This window comes from Lichenostomus cassidix, chromosome 11 (genome assembly GCF_008360975.1).
Source record: "Lichenostomus cassidix isolate B80296 chromosome 11, HeHo_3.0, whole genome shotgun sequence".
Classification (NCBI taxonomy): Eukaryota; Metazoa; Chordata; class Aves; order Passeriformes; family Meliphagidae; genus Lichenostomus; species Lichenostomus cassidix.
This window is the reverse complement of record NC_139492.1, coordinates 965,609-986,754: the sequence shown is the minus strand read 5'-3', so window position 1 is coordinate 986,754 and position 21,146 is coordinate 965,609. Positions and strand designations below refer to the sequence as shown.

Genomic DNA, 21,146 nt, shown 5'->3' with positions numbered 1-21,146 from the left:
GGGCGACCTCCCCGCCATGGCGGCCGAGTGCCGCCCCGCCCCTTCGCTTGACCCACCCAAGATGGCAGCGCCCACCGACAGCGGCCCCAACATGGCGGGCGACGCGGAGCCGGGCCCGGAGCCTGGCCGTGTGGTGGAGGCGCTGGAACTGTTGCTGGGGCCGCCTGCTGCTGGTGACAGCGCTGCCGAGCCCGGCCCGGAGCCCGCCCTGTGCCCGGAGACGCTGCGGAGGAACGCAGCGGCGCTGGAGGAGCGGCTGTCGCGGGCAGCGGGCTGGGCCGCGCTGCGCGAGCTCCGGGCGAGCGTGCTGTCCCGGGTGCCCGCGCTGGCGGCAGGGGCGGCGGGCGCGGAGCCGGGCTGGGCGACAGCCTGCGGGCTGCTGGCGCTGCTGCTGTGCCTCAAGGAGCGCCTGGCCGCCCTCGCCGCCGTCCCCGCCGCACCCGCCGCTCCCGGGGCACCGCCGCCGCCCGGCGCCGACACGCTGAGCGCGGGGCAGGAGCGGGCGGTGCGGCGGGCGCTGCGCGCCGCCGTGGGGCTGGGGCTGCTGCCGCACCTGCCGCCGGGGCTCGGGCCGGGGCCGGGGCTGGGGCCGCCGCCCGGGAGCCGCGGGGCTCGGCTGTTGGCCGCGGCGGGCGCGCTGGTGGAGCTGGCCCGGCTGCCGGCCCTGGGCGCCCCGCTGCTCGCCCGGCACCTCCGCCTGCTCCTCGCCGGGCTCTGCGTGCTGGGACACGGCCCCGCCGCCCTCTGCCAGGTCCGTGCGACACTCGCAGCCCGTGTCCCCGCTCCCCGTGCCGGTGCGGGTGCCCAACCGAGCCCCAGCCCGGCCCTCCCGTGTCCTGCCCGCAGTTCCCCGTGTGAGAGAAGGGACGGGAGACACGGAGCCCAGCGAGGGGCTGCAGGGCACCGGCACACCATCGGCACCGGGCGATCAGTGCCCAGGCAAGCTGTTCTCAACAGCCCTGGTATGTTTTGTTGCAGGGTGTTTCGGAAGCGGAGCGAGCGCGGTGCCGGGAAGCCCTGCGGGACATCCTGGACCGTGTTTACCAGCCGCTGGCGGTGCAGGAGCTGCTCGTCCTGCAGGGACAGCCCAAGCAGGTACCCGGGACCATCCCCGGCACGGGGCTATCGGGGTCCGTACTCCCGTGGTTGCCACTGTCCGAGGGTGCTGCTCTTCTGGCAATGTTCTTACACCTTAAAAACCCATCCCCGAGCGCTGGCGAGGCTGCTGGGTGTGTGTCATTGCAGCCCTGCTGTGCAGGGGGTGTGGGTGTGGCAGGGACTGTCATCGCAGCACGTGCCACCTTGGCTTGGCACCCTCATGTGCTGTGCCCGGCCAAGTGCAGCCTCTGCTCCTCCAAACCTCACCCTTGGCACTCAGGGCATGACACAGGGCACCTGCTGCTCTTTGGGGCCATTCCAAACCCTCCCGGGGAGGAGGAGTTGGGGAATCTCTCGAGTGTTGTTTTAAAAAGGCATTATATAAGTTCTTTAATGCCCTTAATAGAACCATGGAATCGCAGAATGGCTTGGGCTGAAAGGGAACTCAAAGTTCATCTCGTTCCACCCCCTGCTATGGGCAGGGACACCTTCCACTAGACCCAGTTGCTCCAAGCCCCATCCAACTGGCCTTGGACACTTGCAGAGATGAAATAACATGCTAAGCACTTGAGGGCTGACATCTCTCGTTAATTCTTGGTTTGCTTTGAGCTACCAGGTGAAGCAGCAATTCAAAGCCTGTCCGTGTCCTATGCTGTCTGTCACAGCATGGGCTGTTTGCCCAGAGGTGGGGCTGGCACAGGTGTGTGCAGATCTGTTCCTTACCCTGCTCCTTTGCTCCCTTCCAGAGGTCTCTGGGTGCCAGGGCAGCTCCAGCCTGGCTGCGGCGGCTCTGCGGGCACCTGCTGTCCGAGAGGCTGCTGAGGCCCAGCGGGGTGCAGGCCGTGGTTCGGGGTGTCCTGGAGGGGACAGATGGTGAGTGGCGGGCTCTGGGTCCCAGGATCACAGATTCAGAGGTGTGTGAGACACTTCATCCCATGAGAGGCCCAGGAGGGCAGAGCCACCAGAGCTGGGTGTGGGAACTAGCTTGTGCCAGGCCTAGGTGACTTGGTGACACACAGAGTTTGACTGTGCTAAGCTCCCAAACTGCCCTAATTTGGGATACACTATGTTTGAGGCCTACACTGAAAGGCTCCAAGCCAATTTATCCTGTTTTTGCCTCGATGGAGTCACACCTTGTGTGTGTCCAGAGCGGGAATGCCCTGTCCTAGTGCCAGTGCAGTGGGAGCCATGCTGAGCACTGGGCTGTAGGGACAGTGAGACCCATCCCATCCCATCCCATCCCATCCCATCCCATCCCATCCCATCCCATCCCATCCCATCCCATCCCCTGTTCTCCGTGTCCTGCCAGGGAGGGAAGCTGTTGCTCTCCAAAAGCTGAATCCCACAGTTTTTAGTGCCAAAATCTCGTCCAGCCAGCTCCAACCTGATGGTACCATCCAAGCACGACCTCTCCCACCCTTTGGCTCACTCACCTGGCTGTGGAAGTTGTCTTCCATTATCAAAGCTCTTGCTCAGCAATTTCCCCCTTTCTATCCTTATGTTCAGGTGTCTCCTGAAAGATGCTTGGTTTAACAAGAGCAGTAAAAGCTCAAAATCCAATTCTTGGCTAGGAACACCTGGCATTGGCCAGAGCTGGCCGTGGGTCAGAGCTGATCCGGGATTTCTGCTGCTGTTGCAGGCAGTGCTGGCACTGAAACAGCAGCTCTGGACTGGAAGAAGTGCGATGCAGTTGGGAAGATCCTGGCTGCCTGCCCACAGCAGTGCCTGTCCCTCGAGGACTACTACAGACAGGTGTGCCCCCAGGTAAGTCCATTGTCCCCTCTGCTGGGGAATGTCCCCACTCCCCACTCCTCTCCCAGCTTGGAGAGTGGTGGGGCTGTTACTTTTGCTTGAGTGTGGCCTGGCTCAAGCCAGCACAATGTGGATGTGTTTTTCTGGCAGTGGCACATGTTTCCACTCTTGAATTTTCCATGTTTAAATGAAATGCTGGATGATGTTGTCTGATGACATGAGGTGCTTGGCACTGTGCTTCACAGAGCTCTGTGTGGAGCTCTTGCTTCCAGCCTTTGGCTCTGGGAGTGTTGCGGGCTTCTGGTTTGAGCCCAGAAAGGCATCCTGCGTGCGTGGGAAGGACACTGGCTCTTCCACACATGGAATGTCATGCCAGATGCCCAGCAAGGCAGCACATGGGCGGCTGCTTGGCTGCTGCAAGGAGCCAGGCTTCCCCCTCTGAGGGGATGCTGATCCTTGTTCCTTTAGCGTGGATTTTTCTTGCAGATTCTGGACTTGCTGCACATCCAGGACAAAGCGGCAGCGCGGCAGTTCCAGCGTGTGGCCACCACCACGCTGCTCACCATGGCCAGGGAGCAGCCAGAGCTGGCAGAGAGGCACTTGCTGCAGCCCCTGCTGGCGCCGCTCCGCCGCTGCTCCGAGGCCACAGGTACCCGGAGCAGGGAAGGGTCTGGTTTCTCTCCTCGCTGGTTTTTGTCACTCCATCCGAATTTCCTCGGGCCAGCAGCCAGGCTGTGGAGTGTGGGAGCCCAGCTCTCCATGCTGACCATCAGTCTGGCTGGTTACACCGTGTTTACTCCTACTGGAGTCCAGTTAGTGCAGCGTGGGAGCTGAGCAGTTTGGCTCTGCTGTGTTCTCCTTGGGAAATGCTCCCAGTCTGACACCCTTGTTCTGGGCTTCCACACAGAAGCCATCGGTTCCCCACGCTGACCAGCAGCTCTCCAGGGAACCATCCATCTCCCAGTTGTGGTCTGCCTTGGTTTCCATGTGTCCTTGGGGGTTTGTAGCACTGCAGCACAATTAACACAGCTAATGAGGGCTGGTCTGTTCCCATGGGGAGGGAAGGGAGTTATGGAAGTGCTTTTGAGTGTAGGGAATGGTGGGGTGGCTCTGCTGCTGGGGGCTCTGGGCTGTTTTGTGGGGGCTCATGTCTCTGCCCTTTGCTTTCAGAGCTGTCACTGGAGGATTTGGCAGCAGGGGCGGTGCTGGTGCCAGAGGCAGAGCTGGGCAGCTGTGTGGAAGATGTGCTCAAGGTATGATGTCTGCTTTGGATGAGAAAAAGAGCTGGTTTGGGAGCTGGTGGGCAGTTCAGTGTGTGTTGGACCACACAAACCAGGTGTCTCCTGCAGTCGTGCTCAATCACCTCACCTCCATCTGCAGGAGTTCCCCAGCCTCTACATGGGCTGTGCCAGGGCTTCACCACCCTCAAGGGGAAGGATTCCTTCCCAGTATCTAATTTAACCCACCTCTGGCAGTTGGAAGTTATTCCCCCTTGTCCTGTGACTCCAGGCCCTTGTCCAAAGTCTCTCTCCAGCTCTCTTGGAGCCCATTTAGGCACTGTAAGGAGCTGTAAGGTTTCCTTGGAGCACAGATCATGGTTCTGGCATTTGGGGGATTGCTGGGGTCGATCCTTGTGCTTCCTATGAAGGATGAGGGCTTTTTGTGGAGGTGTCTCCTGTGACACCTCCTCTCATATCTCCATTTCCTGCCGTTCCCACCAGTATCCCCAGTGCCACGCTGCAGGCTCCAGCAGCTTCCTGCTGCACGTTCCAACCCAGAAGGACATCTCTAGTCCAGGAATTCAAATTTCAGGAGCTGGTGACTTGCTTCCTGGCATGCCCCGAGGCAGGCTAAGCTCTTAAATGCTGGGATTGTTGTCTATTTTCCCAGTAATGATCTGTTGTAACTGGCTGGCAGGCAGAGACCGGTCTGGAGGGCTGCTCCCTCGCATTGCAGTGCTGGGGGGGTTGTGGTGGCTCCCTCCTTAATGGCAGAGCACTGGAGGCCTGACAGCAGCCAGATTAGTGAGGGGACCCCACGTCTGGGGGGGTTTCTTGCCTAGCAAGTGTCATTTGATGCTTAGTGAGAAACCATCCTTGGGGCTTCATCGGGGAGGCTTTGTGTACACAACGGTCTGGGGAGGAGGAATGGCTCCGTGGGGATTAAGCAAAGGGAAAAAACCCTGTGTGCATTAGTGGAGCAGGGCAGGGCTGTGTGGGGAGCATCTTGGGCAGGTCTGTCCCCAGGGCACCTCCAGCCCTGGAACAGGGATTGCTGTGGAGGTCCAGGGTGTGGGGAACAGGAAGCCAGAGGTGTGGAGAGGAATTTGGAGGTGTGGGGAGAAGGTTGGAGGTGTGGAGAGGAGAAGGTTGGAGGTGAGGGGAATGAAGTTGGAGATGTGAGGAATGGGAGAATAGAGGAGGACTCTACTGTGAAGGAACAGCACCTTCTGAGCAGGTAGTTGGCAACCTGAGACAGCTGGAAATCCCGTGGAGAACTTGAGAAAAGACTTTATTTCCCTGTCTTACCCTTTTTTCAAAGGTAAAATCTATGGAGGGAGGGAGAGCCCTCCAAAACAGGAACACGTAAACCCTGAGTCCAGCTGGCAGGATTTGGTATTTAATCACTTTCTAGACCAAATTTTCCCATCATTATGGCTCTGACTGAAAGCATCCTACCCAGGTTTTAGTTTTGGATAATTCCTTTAAAGGGATCCAAAAGGAAACTGAGGCTTCTGTGAGTGTGTTTCCTGTGCTCTGTGGGCAGCAAGGTGGGATGTGTGCAGTGAGCCTGGGAAGGGTGGTCTGGGTTTGTGGAGGGCATTGACAGCTGGCTGAGGTGGAGGACAGGAGCAGAGCCCTGCAATTCCCCCAGAGCCCCTACAGCCCAGTGCCTCAGCTCAGCACCCACCAGCCCAGCTGCCCTGCTAGTGACTGATCTCTGTGTTTGAGATTTGCAGTAATTCCATAAAGATTTGCTTATTCCAAGGGGCCTTTTGCATCTCTGAGTAAGGCAGGACCTTACCTCTAAGCAGCAGACTTCCCGAATAGCTGTCTGCAGCCTTCCTGTAGCTTGGAGCCCTGCTGTGGTTAAGAAAATGCTTGGAGAAAGGTGGTGCTGAAGGCAGGTTTTAATAGGGAATATGGCACAATCAGGGAAGACAGCCTCCAGAATGAAGGAGGAGGCTGAGAACCCTCCACCACCCTCCCTGACAGCTGCCCTGTGCACACACGTGTTCCTAACTCCCCTCTGCCCCACGCAGGTGTTTGACTCCCCTCCCCGTGCCCTTCTCTCTGTAGGTGTATGTGGTTGGGAATGACAGCTCGAGCCTGCTGCTGGGATCCTTACAGTCAGTGCTGGGAGTGGTTTTTTCCCTCTATTCCTTCGCCAAGCAGAATGTGTCATACTTACGGTAAGGGAGGATTTGTTCTCGGCTTCTGCTGGGGTTTCATCTGCTGAGCTCTGCCTGCCTCCAACAGCCACGCTCAGGGCACAGGCAGGAGCAGAGATCCATCTTCTCATCCCAAAGCACTCTCATTCCAAGCAGGCAGTAACCACAGGCAGGCACACGACCTCACTGGCAGCCCTGTGCCTGAGGAAGCAGTTCTCACGTTAGTTTTTGTCTTCCCTGAAGCCAGAATGTTCCTTGTAGAAGTCAGTGTGCCCTCGGGAGCTCAGTGTGGCTCTGCCTAGAGCAGGGATTGTGGTTGTCCATGGATGGGAGTAGGGATGCTGGAAACTGGCTGGAAGGATCTACAAATAGCATAAAAACTGGATAAACAGTTTAAGCACTGCCTCTTGGAAGTACAGGATCATTCTCCTATCTGGGATCACTCTCTTCTGGTACAATCAGGACCCACCTCCTGGCAGCTGATCCCCCATACCATGCCCAGCTCCCCGTGAGTGATGTACAGTGGGAAGCACCACATCTGCCAGTTGTGGCAGCAGGGACAGGGATGACCAGGTGTGGCTGTCCTCTCTACTTGCTCCCCCCAGGCTTTCCCTGGAGTTAGGACCAGCCTAGTAAAAACATTCCTGGTGGAATGCTGTGCTCTGGTGATCCTGGCGTGTGGAGGCTTTCCCTAAAAGGTGTGTGTAGACACGGCCTCTGCTGTTATTAAAGGCATCGTTAATCACTTCAAAGAGCAGCGAGTGCTGTGACAAGTTGGTGGAACGTGCCAAGTTCACGCTGCTGCTGGGCCAGCAGTCACTGCTTCCTTTGCTAAGGAATTTGGCAGGGATGACTGAACCCGCAGCTGCCTGGAAGTGTTCGGGTTTCCCGACCCCTGGCACAGCCCAGCGCGGCTGCTCCACCTCATTAACCTGCTTCTTTCCTTGGCAGGGCTCCCCATGCCACCTCAGTGCTCCCACGTCCTTCCTCCTCTCCCTTGGCACTGCCACCAGTCCTTGTCACCTCGGTGTGAGGCACAGACAGGGTGTGCCAGGGATGCTCACAGTGCTCCCTTCCTTGCCAGCCTGAAGTGTGGAGGGACCCAAATCCTTCCATCTGGGAGTAGCAGAAGGGCAGGATGTGCTGCTGATCCCCTTAGAAACAGGCAGAAATGCCTTCAGCTGCCAGAGCCAGGAGCTGGAGCATCCCAAGAAGAGCCCGTGGCCACTCTGGAGCACTCCAGTCATGTCCCTCATCCCAAAACACAGCTCAGGGAGGGTGCAGTGGGCAGAGCAATGCCACCACTGGCTCCTTTCTACTTGGCAGCTCCCCATGCCAGGAGATCCTGCTGTGGTTCCTGGAGAAGGCTCAGCGGGAGCAGTCCCTGGCTGTGCTGGAAGGCCTGGCTGGGCTGAGCAGCCATGTGCCCACCCTTCACCCACAGTGCCAGCTCCGTGTGGGCAGCGAGGGCGGTGCTGCCGTCATGGTGGAGGAAACCATCAGGTGAGTGCTGTGGGACAGTCCCCAGGGTCACTCAGCACCCAGGGCTCTCCTGGGAAGCCTGGCAGAGAGAGCCTGGGCAAGCAGAGGGCTGCCAGTGCCATCTCACTGGGGTCTCATTCCCTTGAGTCCAGGCAGGTGATGATTCCACACAGTCCCCAGGTTCCCTGGACGTGGTGCAGAGCTCTGCCTTCCAGCCCCAAAAAGCATCATGCTCCACCTGAGCATTGGTGTGCACTCCCTGCCTGCTTCTCCTGACTCTTGAGCCCTGCCTGTGCAGAGTCTGGGAATGGGATGTGCTTTTTCAATCCCCAAATTCAACTTCCAACCTCCAGCCCAAGCTTGCCTGGTGACACAGTAAGCAGAATCCCTCGGGCACAGGTGGCACTGTCATAGCACAGGCTGTGGCAGTGCCAGCTTCACAGACCACAGACGGAGCTCCTCTGGTGCAGGCAGATGGTCTCTAAGTAGAGGCAGAGCTGGCCATGCTGGGAATAAACTGCAGCCTTTAGTCTCCAGCCATGCAGCCTGGGACATGTGGCAGCAGGAGGTTGGGTGTGAAGAGAGGGGCTGTGAGCTGGCAGGAGAGCCCAGGGCAGCACTGTGGGGCAGGCAGAGGCATGGGTGTGCTGGGAGCTGGGAGAACCTGCAGCAAAATCCCTGCAAGTACATTTGGTTTGGCTTCTTTCCACGCTGTTTCTGACCTGAGTTAGAATTGCAGGCTGGTTTGGGTTGGAAAGGACCTTAAAGCTCATCTCATTCCATCCCTTGCCATGAGCAGGGACATCTTCCACTGTCCCAGGTTGCTCCAAGCACTGTCCAGCCTGGCCTTGGACACTTCCAGGAATCCAGGGGCAGCCACAGCTTCACTGGGCACCCTATGCCAGGGCCTGTCCACCCTTAGAGTGAATAATTCTTTCCCATTATCCTATCTAACCCACCTTTGGTCAGTGGGAAACCATTCTCCCTTGAAGCAGCTCTACCTTGCTTAAATTGGGAATACTTTGAGCTTGTTCTGTTTTGGCCCTGGCTCTGCCCATGCCCCTGCTTCCACGGCTCTGACCACTGCCTAACTTAGCCAGCACTAATCCTGTTTTTTATGGGATGGCTGGATGAAACGTGTTAAAGAGTGCAGGATAGTTAATAAACAGAGCCCAAATCCCCTGGGCAGTGTTTGGCTCAGCTGCCTCCAGGGCTCTGCTGGGAAATGCTGGGAAGGAAGGCTTCCAGGGAAATGCAGACTGGGATTTCACCATGCCCTGGAGTCTGGGGGTCAGGGGGTTCTGGGTGTGTTTGTGTTGGTGACACAGTGACCTGTTCCAGCGATGAGGATGAGGCCCTGTACCAGAAGATCTCCTCAGAGCAGTGCCATGTGGAGAGCTTGGTGGAGCTCCTGTCCCACTGCCAGAAGAGTGGTCTGGCTGGAGACTTCTTCATCCACTGCCTGCAGGTGAGGGCAGCCAGTCCCTGGTTGGGGCACACCTGTGGGAAGGGGTTCCCTGGACAAGCAGAAGGCAAAATAAGGGTCATCCCCCTGTGTGTTCTGGGGTATGGCATGTGCTGGAGCAGCCCTGTGTGCTGTCCCTGAAGGGGTTAACCCTCATCCCTCCCTGGGCTGTTTGAACAACATGTCTGCAGTGTGTTGGAGGCTGGGAATAATCCCTGTTGTTTCCTTGGCTGTAGCAGAGGGGCCCCATACCTGCTTCCTTTGATCCCACGGGGAGCCCCCGCCAATCCCTCCAGGCCTGGGTTGGACTGGGATTTTGTGTCCCCAGCCCACAGTCACAGGAGGGGATAGGAATGGGACACCCAGGAGCTGTGGACAGCTCTCAGAGACCTTCATGTACCAGCTGGAAGGGTGGTGGTGTGAGGAGTCATCCGGCATTCCCGGTTCCCAGTGTTTGACCACTGCCTCTCCATGCCCTGCGCTCCCTTCCCGGCAGGAGCTGACTCAGGTGGCTGCAGAGGACGATGTGGCTCCAAACCCATCTGTGGAGCCTGGAGGGAGTTTGCTGGAGCTGGAGCAGTACCAGGCCAGGCAGGGGAGGAAGCTGCTGGTCCTGCAGCTCGTGGCTGCGCTGTGCGAAGGCGTCTCTGACACCGTGTTCACTGACATTGTGCAGGTTGGTCATGGCAAAGCCCGGGGAGATGAGCTGAACACTTCCAGGAGCAAAGGCTGAGGGAGCTGCAATTGCTCAGCCTGGGGAAGAGAAGGGTCCAGGGTGACCTTAGAGAAACTTCCAGTACGTAAAGGAGCTCCAAGAGAGCTGGACAGGGACTTTGTGCAAGGGCCTGAAGTGACAGTACATAGGGAATGGCTTCCCCCTGACAGAGGGCAAGGTTAGATGGGATATTGGGAAGAAATTCCTCCCTGTGAGGATGGGGAGGCCCTGGCACAGCTGCCTAGACAAGCTGTGGCTGCTCCATCCCTGGAAGTGTCCAGGGCCAGGTTGGATAGGAGCAGCCTGGTTGGCATAACTGTGCTCCTACATCCGTGAAAGGGCAGTACCAAATTTATTAAATATTGTGATTTCAAAGGGCACTGGAGCTCCTTGAGCCTGGTCTCAAAAAGGGTTGTTAAAATAAGGCACATCTTTCCCCCTGAGCCCACCTTGGATGGGGTTGGCTGTGCTGGTTCAAAGGCAGCTGAGTGCCAAGGGCAGCATGGCGTTCCCTTGTGGATCCCCTGCAGATCCCCTGCAGATCCCCTGCAGATCCCCTGCAGATCCCCTGCAGATCTGGTTTCTTTTAACTTCCGCCTCCTGTTTTTTATCACAGTTTTTCCCCCAGTGCCCCAGCTATGCCAGCTCTCTGTGCTGCCATGGGCAGAGGTAGTCGTGGCTCAGGCAGGTTTCCTCACGTTTCCTTTGGGACAAAGGAGCCTTTGTGTGCTCAGCAGCACAGGGGACACAGCCAGCGGTGCTTTGTCCCCACCTGCCTCCCCATCACACCCACCGCTGGGGCCGGAGAGTCGGGGTGGGAAATGGGGAAGGGTTTTGCCAGGTTTCAGGGTCCAGCTGGGAGTCTGGGATAAAAACCCACCACCAAAGAAATCCAGACAAAAAATCCATTATCCTCCTGCCTGGGGTTGTGTTTCAGGGAGGCCCCTGGGCTGGGACAGGGACAGGCTTTGAGCAGGTTCTGCAGTGTGGGGTTCCCTGGGGCGTTTGGGGGGCCCTAAGGGGGTTGGAGCAAGTGGGATCCATCCTTCCAAAGCTGGAGCCCAGGAACAGCAGCCACTGCACCCCCCCAACTGCACATTTATTTTATTTACATATTCTCCTCCATAACCAAGGTCAACTTGATTTTCTCACTGCACCAAGGATTCACTCCTCCTCCCTGAGACACAACCATGCCCCAGTGTTGTATTTTTCAAATTTTCCCTCCCACATTAATTTTTTTTCTAGATTACTTTTTAAAGTTTTTCTCAGTTGCCATCTACTATTATTTATTCACCATTTTCTTTTTTTTTTTACACTATATATAATTTTGACCCCTTCAGCTTGTGTATCACTGTGTTGTGAAAGCAAATGTTCCAATTTTTTTTCGCTTATTTACTTTTTGATGGAATTCCTTCTGTGGAATAATTATCCCAGCAGGTATCTGAGCCTGTTACGCAGCCTTTTCCAAAAGCCTTTTCCCACAGCCTCCCTCCTTGCTTAAAGGATGTTCTTAAGGAAGCTGGCAGTTGAGGAAATGCTGCCTGCACCCAGTGCCCTGGGGACTGGAAATTTGGGATTTGGTGCAATAGGACCTCGTTGCCCTTGCACTTTGTTTTCCAAAGTAGGAACACAGTAGTTCCTCTTTTTTTGCAACACACCTGCTAGGTAGAAATGACCCTGATGCAACCCCTTCCTGTGCTTGTCTGGGAGAAGATAAGGCATGGAGAGCATCAGATCCCTAATTTCAAGATTTTTTAGGATGGCAGGAAGGTGTTGGTGCCAAGTGTGGAGAAGGCCAATGCCAATCAGGCAGGATCATTACAGGCTTGTGGAATAAAAATATATATTACATACAATATAAAATATATAAAAATATGTGAGAAAAATCACAAAGTAAGTGAGAACACAGGAAATGGCCTGGCTGGAGTGTCAGCTCTGCAGGGTGAGGGGGAGGCTGGTACAGAGAGTTGTGGACAGGGGCTGGAGCTGCTTGGCTCTGGAATTTCCAGCTCCCTAGGGCAGTTCCATACACACCCTTGTGGCCACCACCTTGGCCTTCCCTCTGGGACTATTCCAGTTAGCTTTTCAGCTTCCATCCCATGGTGAAGCCAGGCAGGAGGAAGAGATGGAGCTGGGATCCTGCTCTGCTCTCTGCTGCTGAGAGACCCCATGGTTTTAACCATCACCTTGTCCCAGTTGTGGATGTGACTTGGCTGAGCCCACTCTGGCATGGGGGTAGTGGCAACAGGAGGAAAATGGCAAGGGTTTCACACAATAACAGAATCACAGAATATTCTGAATTGGAAGGGACCCACTGGGATCATCAAGTACAACTGGCCCTGCACAGACACCCCAACAATCCCACCCTGTGCCCAAGAGTGTTGTCCAAACACTCCTTGAATTTGTATGGAATTGCTCTAGAGAACTGTGTGGGATGGGGAGACTCAGCTGGGGCAGAGGCAGAGGGAGCTGCAGAGGAGGTGGCTCGGGGTGTCCCCATCCTGACAGCTGTTCCCATGCAGGTGGAGGAGTTTGTGGCTGCTGTGCTGCGCCGAGCTTGTGCCCACCCTGCGCAGGGCCCTGGCGCGGCGGCCGAGGCGCAGACCCTCGCCATGGCCATGGGGCTGGTGGCCGCCATGCTCGGCGGGGCTGTCCAGGTGAGGGGTGAGCCTGGGGGCTCGGGGGGTGGGCACTGCCATGCCCAGCACATCTGGGTGCCCTGGGTTGGGGTCCCTGCTTGGTCACAGCCTTTAGCTAAATACACATATATATATATATGATTTTTCCTTGGGGTAGTGCCAGGGTGCTGACTAAGGATTTGATCTGAGCAGGGCACCCCCAAGAGCCCAATTAACTAATTAATAATCTCTTCCAAAAAGTCACTGACAGAGCAGTACAGTCACATAGAGCATCTTTAAATACCAGTGCTGTACCCTCTGCATCCCCACACGGTCACAGACTCTGGCTGCAGAGCGTTGTGAACTTCTCATGTGGGCTGTACCCTTGAAAATCCTCTTTCATTTTTATATTTACATTTTATACATATTTATATTGTTATTTATATCTCTCAGGTACATTGCAATACCTATATATATATATATATATATATATATATATATGAGCTCTGTGTCACTTGGGTGTCAGTGGAGCTGCCATGGGTAGCAGTGGCACATCCATTTATGTGCTGCCATCACTGAGCTTCATCCGTGGATTTGCCCAAAGGGAAATCCAGCTGTTAACAGAAAAAGATCATTTATTGTTTCTTGTTGCTAAGTTTCGAACACTGGGAAAAGAACTGTAATTGAAGAGAAGTTCAAGCCAGAGCCTTGTGGCTGCAATGGGCCCCTCCCAGGCAAGCTCCTGCTCCCACTTTGGCGTTAATGGGAGTGACATAATTTGGAAAATGGAATGTGAAAGGTTTTGGAAGCAGTTGCAGAGCTGTTTAGGTTTCAGCAGGCAAGGGGTTTTATGCAATCATCCAAAATCTCTGCTAAAGCACCCCTTTCCAGGCCTCACATCCCAGATTCTAGCAGTTAAATCCAGGTTAGGGCAGGAGCTTCTGCCACTCGGGATAGGCCGTGGCTGCCATGCCAAGAGTGTCCTGGCTTGGCCCCCAAGCATAGACACCGCTGTTCTTCAGGTTCATACTCTTGCCACCTTCTCCCCTGGCTGCTGCTGGAGATGCCAGGGCTGGGATTGGCACTGGGCCGAGAGGAGCTCGTGATGCCTGGAGCCTGGCTCAAGGGCTGGGGCTATGCATGGCCTCTGGGGCTCTTCACCCCGCAGCATCCCAGGGAGTGAACCCTTGTTACATTGCTGCCAGCACTGCTTTCCTCCCTCCACAGCTCCACCCCAGCGATTTCGCAGTGCTGAAGCGGCTGGTGCCACTGCTGGAGGAGCTGTCCTGCACCTACCCCGAGCCTCTGACCCAGGAGCTGGCCTCAGACCTGCGCATCGCCATCTGCACCCACGGCGCCTGTTCCCCCGGCACGGTGGGTGCTGCTGCTGATGGTGTGCTGGGCAGGAAGCCTGGCAGGGGAGCACAGAGCCCTGGCACGGGAGCACAGAGCCCTGGCATGGGAGCACAGAGCCCTGGCAGGGGGGCACAGAGCCCTGCTGGCATTCCCAGCAGATCCCCCAGCTCCTCATTGCCACGGCACAGACACAACAGCCCCTCGGCTCATGGGGAGAGGAGAGAAGAGCAGAGCACAAGCCACAAGCCCAGTGCTACCAGTCCCTCTGCAGCCCCATGTGCTGACAGCCTGGCCTCGGCTGGGCTCCAGGAGCTGCTGGTGTCAGCCTACGACCCCCAGCCCCCCAGCCGGGCAGCTGCCCTGCGCCGCCTCGCCAGCCTGGTCACCCAGCGGGATCCGGAGGCACTTCAGCTTCAGGAGAAGCTGCTGCAGGTACCAGGCTCCTGCTGTGGTCCCTGTCCCTTGTCTTGGTCCCTGTCTCCTGCTGTGTCCCCTGTCTCATGCCCCATGCCAGCAGAGCTGGTGCTGAATGTGCCATCAGGCTAGACGTGGTCACAGTTATCGGAGGTCTCTGGCCTTGCTGGCCCAGCCCAGGGTCACTGCTGATGGCACTTCCTTCCTTCCAGGTGTTCCTGGAGAATGTGCAGCATGAGGATGCCTTTGTCTACCTCTCAGCCATCCAAGGTGAGTGGTGTCTGCTGGGATGAGTGCCAGCACTTTGTAAGGGAAGGTTTTGTGCTGGGAACTCTGGGCTGTGGGAGTGAAGAGCAGCAGAGCCATGGCCAGGCTGATGGCTCAGCATCTCCTGCCCTCCCAGACTGTGGCTTCATGCTGTTCCATCAAGCCTGGGGCCACATGTGGGCTCCATGCTGAATTCCTGAAGTTGGAGACTTCATCTCCCAGTGATTCTCACTCGCTGGAGCAGGTCACCATCCCTGTGCCACGTGTGTGCCACCAGCTGGGGCTGCAGTTCCAGCACAATGTGGGCACAGCCCCGGCACCCTGGCCAGGCACCCACTGAAGGGTCTGTTCATCAGAGCTGGCAGAGGAGCAGGGCCAGGGGGCCCATTGGTGCTGCCTCAGGGCTCGGCCAAGGTGGCAGTTCCTGAGTACTCACACCCCTTCCCAGGAAACCGTCGGGTCAGTGCTTACTCAGTCACACTTGGCACAGCCCTGCAGCACCGGGCTGCCCCTGGGATTTGTGGGCAGGTGCTTTCACACCGGGGTGACACGGGTGCTCTGTGTGATGACAGCCAGTCACAGTCCACTGGCTTCCATGGGAGGGAGGTGCCATTCCCACGGCCCACAGCGGTGCTGGCACCACTGCTGTTGGGTTGGTAACCTTTGGCAGCAGCTGGGAAAGGAGTTTATACCGTGCTTCCCGCTGCCTGTACGGTCTTGAGAGGGACGGGTCTGTCCTTGCCCCGCGGCTGAAGCACAAAGGCTGTAACCGTCGGTGATTAACGCGCCGCTGCAGCTGCCGCACGTTTGGTGATTAACCCTGACGCGGTTCCTTGCGGCGCTGACTCACCCGGCCCGTGGCAGCAGCACCTGTGCCATGCCGAGCCGTGCCATGCCGAACATGGGGCTGGTGGCCATGCCCGACTGTCCCCACAGTCCCTGTCACAGCGGTGAGGCTGGGGCTGAGCCACTGGTTGTGGCACTGCTGGGTTTCATGGAGCCAGCCTCCAGTGATCCTGCTGTACTGGACACCACGCCTGGAATGCTGGTGGAATTCTGGACCCCACACCACGCCTCTCTTACGACAAGACAGACATTTAGGGGCTGGAGTGTGTTCATGAAAGGGCAATGGGGCTGGAGAAGGGTTTGATCCCTGCATCTGGGATCTGATCCGTCATCATCCCCAGGGAGATGCAGCAGGCATGCAGCACACTCTGGCTTCTGCTCCCAGTCTGGGCCAGGCAAATCTGGCAGGGACATGGACATGCTGGCACCATCTGCCGATGGCCAGGATCTGGGAGCAGTGACCAGACCCCGTGCCCAAGCACTGGCTGCAGTGCCCAGCTGTCCCCAGCGCACCAAGTCCACACTGGGTCAAAGGGCATCACCCAGCAGCAGTAAGCAGGCACCTGCTGCCAGCTGCTGAATGACTGATTCTCCAGCTTTTCTCCCCTCCAGGCATTGCCCTGCTCTCCAGTGAGTACCCAGAGCAGATCCTGCCCATCCTGCTGGCACAGTACGAGTGCCCGGCACAGGGCACAGAGGATGCCACGGCCGCTGTCACCAGGATGAAGCTGGGCGAGGTGCTGATGCGTGTCACCCGGGCTCTGGGTGAGTTCATGGCCATGGGCACAGCACTGCCTGCTGCCAGCAGCCACAGCACTGCTCAGCCTCACCAAATCCCAGGCCAAAAGCCCACAGGGGATTTTTGGTTTCAGGAGGTGGGAAGGGTCTGGAAGCTGAAGGGAAGCTGGCCAGGGTTTGCCGGCAGCAGGAGCAGGATGATGGGTCCTGCCAGCAGCCCACCATCCCCTTGGTCGGCAGCGCCGGGCTCGGAGACTGCCGGGAAGTGCCCGGACATGCAGGGCTGAGGGGTAGAAGCTGGATGAGGCCTTTCCGGCAGCCGCTGTTGGGACACGTCCTAAAATGCCTCATCTGACTCTGTGGAGGAGGCCAGGCCAGTGGGGGCACACAGCTGGAGCTCTCCATGGCCAAGGAGGTGGCAGCCGGTGTCCATGGTGCTGGGACAGCCGGGTGGGGGTCCCTGGTCACCAAGCAGGCGCTGTGTTCTTGGCTGGGGGTGCCCCTGAGGAGCCCAGACCCTCCGAGCCCTGGGACTGTGACTGCCCTGTGGCCTTTGCCATGTCCCCTTGCCCCAGTGGCATCCCTGGTCTCTGCCAGCTGTGGCATCTCACCAGTGCCAGGCTGTGCCACCGGGGTGGGGACAGGCCATCCCACTGTCTCCTGTGGGGTTCCAGAGATCAGCTCAGAGCCCCTCGGTCCCAGACTCCCCTGGGCAGTGTCCGTGTGTCTGGCCTGGTGTGGGGTTTCCCTTGGCAGCTGCCCTGGCAATGGTGGCACAACCTGCACCGCGCTCTCCCCACTCCCCGTGGTGCCACTGCCGCGGGCAGCAGCTCCGGCGCGTCCCAGCTCGCTGGCGTGTTTATAGAACAAATTGCACCAAGTTGTTTCTGTTGCAAAGCTTCAGCATCTGAGAGTGAGGATTTACCCAGCACTTCAAGGATTGCTCTGCTCTCTGTGGTTCTGAGCTCTCCTGCTCTGCCGAGGGACTGCCATGCTTTTTTCCTGCCATCCCACTGGAGCGGCTTTCCCTGTCTAGGAGAGGAAAGGAAGTGCTCCATGCCCCTTCTGTAGCCATCTGGCACAGAGGCTGGTGCACTGTTTGCTTTGGAGGGGATGCATCCTGCTTGGATCACCCTGCTCTGCTCATGCTGCTATAATTCCAAGTCCTGGGATGCAGGATGCATTCCCAGCAAGTCCTTGGCATCACAGTGCTGTCCTGAGCTGCCCCATCCTGTTGCAGACCCCAGCCCTGAGCCTCCACATGCAGGGCAATGGGGACCTTCCATTGCCTGCAAGGATCATTCCTGTCTCCACACCCTGGGGCATCCCAAGGTGTCCATCCCACTGCTTCTGCCTGCTGCAGGACACCATCGTCCGAGGAGCTTCCAGAGCTTGGGAGAGCTGAAAAACTATGGAACTCACAGGCCAGCTGGCCTTCTGGAGCTTTCTTTCCACCCCTTGAGGCCCTGCCCGGTGGGAGATGTGCCCACACCATGGGGCACTCAGCTGCTCAGCTGCTGTGGGATGAGCACATCCCTGGGATGGCTGTGGATGCTGAGCACAGGCCTGAGCTCTCATTAGCAGGTCACACTTCCACAGCCCCTCTGGATGCTAACTGGGGCAGGGGCTTGGGTCTGGGTGATGTGGGAATTGGTGTGTTTGCAGGACCATGAGTGACCCCACAGGAGGACTGGGGTGTGCCTAAGGTCCCCAAGGTCTGTCCTGTCAGGTGTGTGCCAAGGGGCACAAGCCGTGCTCCAGATGTTGCATCCAGCTGTTGGGTGGTGCTGCAAGGCAGATGCCCCATCCATCTGTTCCCAAAGGAGCCAGGTCTCTGACAGGAAGGCTGGGCCTTTCCATGCTGGTGACACACAGCTGTGCTCTCTCTTGCAGGGGACATGGTGTTCCAGCACCGGGAGCCGCTGATCCGGGCCTTCCTGCGGGGTGCCCGGGATCCCGACAGTGCCCTGCGCGCCAGCAGCCTCTCCAACCTGGGCGAGCTCTGCCAGCACCTTGGCTTCCAGCTGGGATCCATCGTCCAGGAGGTACCAGCCCCATCCTTTCCCCATCCTGCCTCGGGAGCATAGGGCCATCTCATTAACAAGCAGGTACATTAGCCCATGGTTGGGCTGCTGACGACATGGAAATGGGACATTTCCATATGGAAATGGAACATTTCCATAAAGAACACGAGTGACAATTGCTGATATTAGAGAGTATAAAAGCCACGGGGCCTGGAGCAAACTCTAGGGAGGTTCTAGCCCTGATTTTTAGGTGTCTGCTCCACCCATGGCAACCACTGCCAGAGGAGACCTGGGGGCACAAGTGGTGGCTGCCAGAGACACCTCCCGCTTAATGACACCTCGTTACCCTCCCGTTATCACAATTATTGTTATTGTGATATCAGTATCAGTATCACGGATCTGGCCCTCGCCCCGGCTCCAGGCTGTGGTTGAGACACGGCTGCCAGAGCTGCTGGAGCTGTGATCCCAATGGGGTGAGCCTGACTCCTGGGGGCCCAGCAGCCCTGGAGCCGACAGGTCTATGCCCCACAGGAGCCAGAGCTTCCCCCTCGGGGCTTCCAGAGTGAGACATCATGGATTTGGCACTCAGGCTTCTCCCCTTGGTTCCCGCTCGGCACCGGTGGATTCTGGCAGTTGATATGATGCCAATGAGCCACACGCAGCTATTTCGGGAAGGCGCGAGCTCTGCTAATTCTCCCGGCTGTCACTGCTGGGATTTAATGAGATTCCTTTGGCTCTGCCTGATTTTTATACAGACTGTTATACAGCTTCCTGAGGCATCCATGTGCTGCTGACCGTGGCAGGAGCTGCTCAGAGCACGCGCCCCACAGGACATGGGGGTCCCATTGTCATCCTTGGGACATCACCAACACCTCAGTGGCTGCTCTGATGGGATCCCCTGCATCTCTCAGTCCTTGCTGATGTCCCCCTGCCCTGTCTCCACAGGTCACCTGCTGTGTGACAGCCATAGCCCGGACAGACCCTGAGGCTGAGGTGCGAAGAGCTGCTGTGCACGTGGTGGTGCTGCTGCTACGGGGGCTGAGCGAAAAGGTCACTGAGGTGGGTCACCCCTTGTTTGTCTCTGGGGCAGAGACAGCCCCCAACAGGCTCCTGGGCATCCCCTGGGGAGAGCCCTTGCTCCATAAGGGCTGCAATGCTCATTCCCAAGCAGCTTCCAGGGAAAGTCCCGACGGACTGAGATGCTGAGTTTGGGCATCCCCCACTAAAGGGTTCCCTCAATAGTTCCTGGGAAAGGGGGGCTTTGTGGGGGTGTCTCCCTGAAGTGCTGGGCTGTGCCATGGGCAGTGCCATGCCATGCCAGCTCCTGGGAGCCGTGGGAGTTGTTCATCACTGATTTGACTTGGAAATGCCCAGCTTTTCCACCACTGTGGCTTCCCTCCGCAATTCCCAGTAACAAGCATGTTGGGACTCAGCTCCTGTGGAGGAAACAGCCAGTTCCCCACGGGAATCCCTGCAGCCAGGATCCCGGCATGCCCTGGTGCCCCTGTGCTGGAGGATCACTGCAACGTGCTGCCAGCATGTGGGGAAACTGAGTCACGGGGGGCCGAGGCTGTGGCCGGCAGTGGCGGCGATGCCACGGTGTCCCGGCACCGGCAGTGCCAGGGGAAGGGGCAGCCCCGCTCCTGCCGGGACACGCCGAGGGTGCGGTGCAGGCGAGGTGCCGACGGCTGCTGACGCTGCCCCGCCGTGCAGGTGCTGCAGGACGTGCTGCGGGACCTGTACCGCCTGCTGAAGCACGTGGTGACGGCAGAGCGCGACGGCCCGACGGTGCTGCACGCGCAGCTGGCGCTGGAGGAGCTGGACAACGCCATGAGGAGGGTCCTGTTCCCCCCACCGACGCTGGAGAAGAAGATCGTGGTGCTGCCATAGTGGCGCTGAGCCCGTGGAAATGAACTGTTCCTGCTCTGGGGTCAGGGCTGGTGGCTCCCCGAGGGAAGTGCCCTCCAGGATGCCGCTGGTGGTGTCAGACATGGAGGGAACCTCGCTGGGACGAGGTGTGGGAATAAAGAGAGACATACCCAGCCCTGTGTCTGTGAAGTCTGTGGTGCCACGCAAAGCCACATCCCCACCCCTGGGTCCTGTGGAAGGGCGGGTATCACCCCCTGGGCAAGCCTTGGGTTGGAGAAGCAGCCAGCAGGGCCAGTGCCTTGGGCTCCCTTTGGCCCATTGGTACCGAGTGTGTGGCTGTCCCTGAGGGGAGTCAGGAGGAAGGGGGGCTCTGCTGTTTGCACCCCCAGAGTGGAATTCCATGGCCCCTCCTTGGCACTGTACTCACACCACGAGGATGCTGAAGGGTCCAGAGGCTGTGTCTCCATCCTGTGCAAGTCGTGCTGTGAGTGCACAGGCTGTGGGAGCACATTCTCCTCACCAGAGAGCAGCGATGGCTGAGTGCTCCTTGTCACTCCCCATGTTGGTGTCTGACCACAGGCACACACTGGGATACTTGTGTACCAGCTGTGCCTGTCCAGAGCCTGCCGTGAATGGCAGAGGAGGAATTTGGAATGAAGAGTCTCTTGATTTGATGCCACTGGCTGGGCACTGTCCATGCTGCCTCCAGGAGCAAGGATGTGTCTGGCCATCCTGCTGCTGGGAGCAAGGCAGCAGCTATGCTGGAGTTGGAGAGTTTGGTTTCTACCTTGGGCAGCCAAAGGCACAGCCAAAAGTGAGGGATCCAGGATGAGGGTACAGGGAGAGCTGTGAGGTGCTGACATGCTGTCCCTGTCCCAGCACTGTGGTGGTGGCACAGGCATGACCATGCCAGTCTGACCCCACTGTGCTGGGCTTCACACCCCTGTGCCCCACTGTGGCCATGTGGGAGCCCTGCTGGTGGTGCCAAGGGTGCCACCAGATCCCTGCCTCATCCATGGGCTCACTGGTTCCTCACTACTCACTCCAGATGCTTGGGAAGCTCCCAGGCAGCATCACCCCAGTGCTGGAGGTGTCAGCGAAGGGGATCTGC

At 58.0% G+C, this 21,146-nt stretch overlaps 1 protein-coding gene across 1 annotated transcript; it reads left to right on the top strand.

The window, feature by feature from the left end:
* Positions 1-51: 51 nt before the first annotated feature.
* TANGO6 (transport and golgi organization 6 homolog) lies at positions 52-20,208 on the top strand. The gene is made up of 17 exons (XM_085071300.1): positions 52-751; positions 979-1,095; positions 1,845-1,971; positions 2,738-2,862; positions 3,337-3,499; positions 4,021-4,103; positions 6,150-6,262; positions 7,568-7,744; positions 9,065-9,191; positions 9,685-9,864; positions 12,426-12,560; positions 13,749-14,309; positions 14,504-14,561; positions 16,017-16,169; positions 18,036-18,187; positions 19,112-19,225; positions 19,880-20,208. The coding sequence occupies exons 1-17, from the start codon at positions 62-64 to the stop codon at positions 20,054-20,056; spliced, it is 3,252 nt and encodes a 1,083-aa protein (XP_084927426.1). The 5' UTR covers positions 52-61; the 3' UTR covers positions 20,057-20,208.
* Positions 20,209-21,146: the final 938 nt, after the last annotated feature.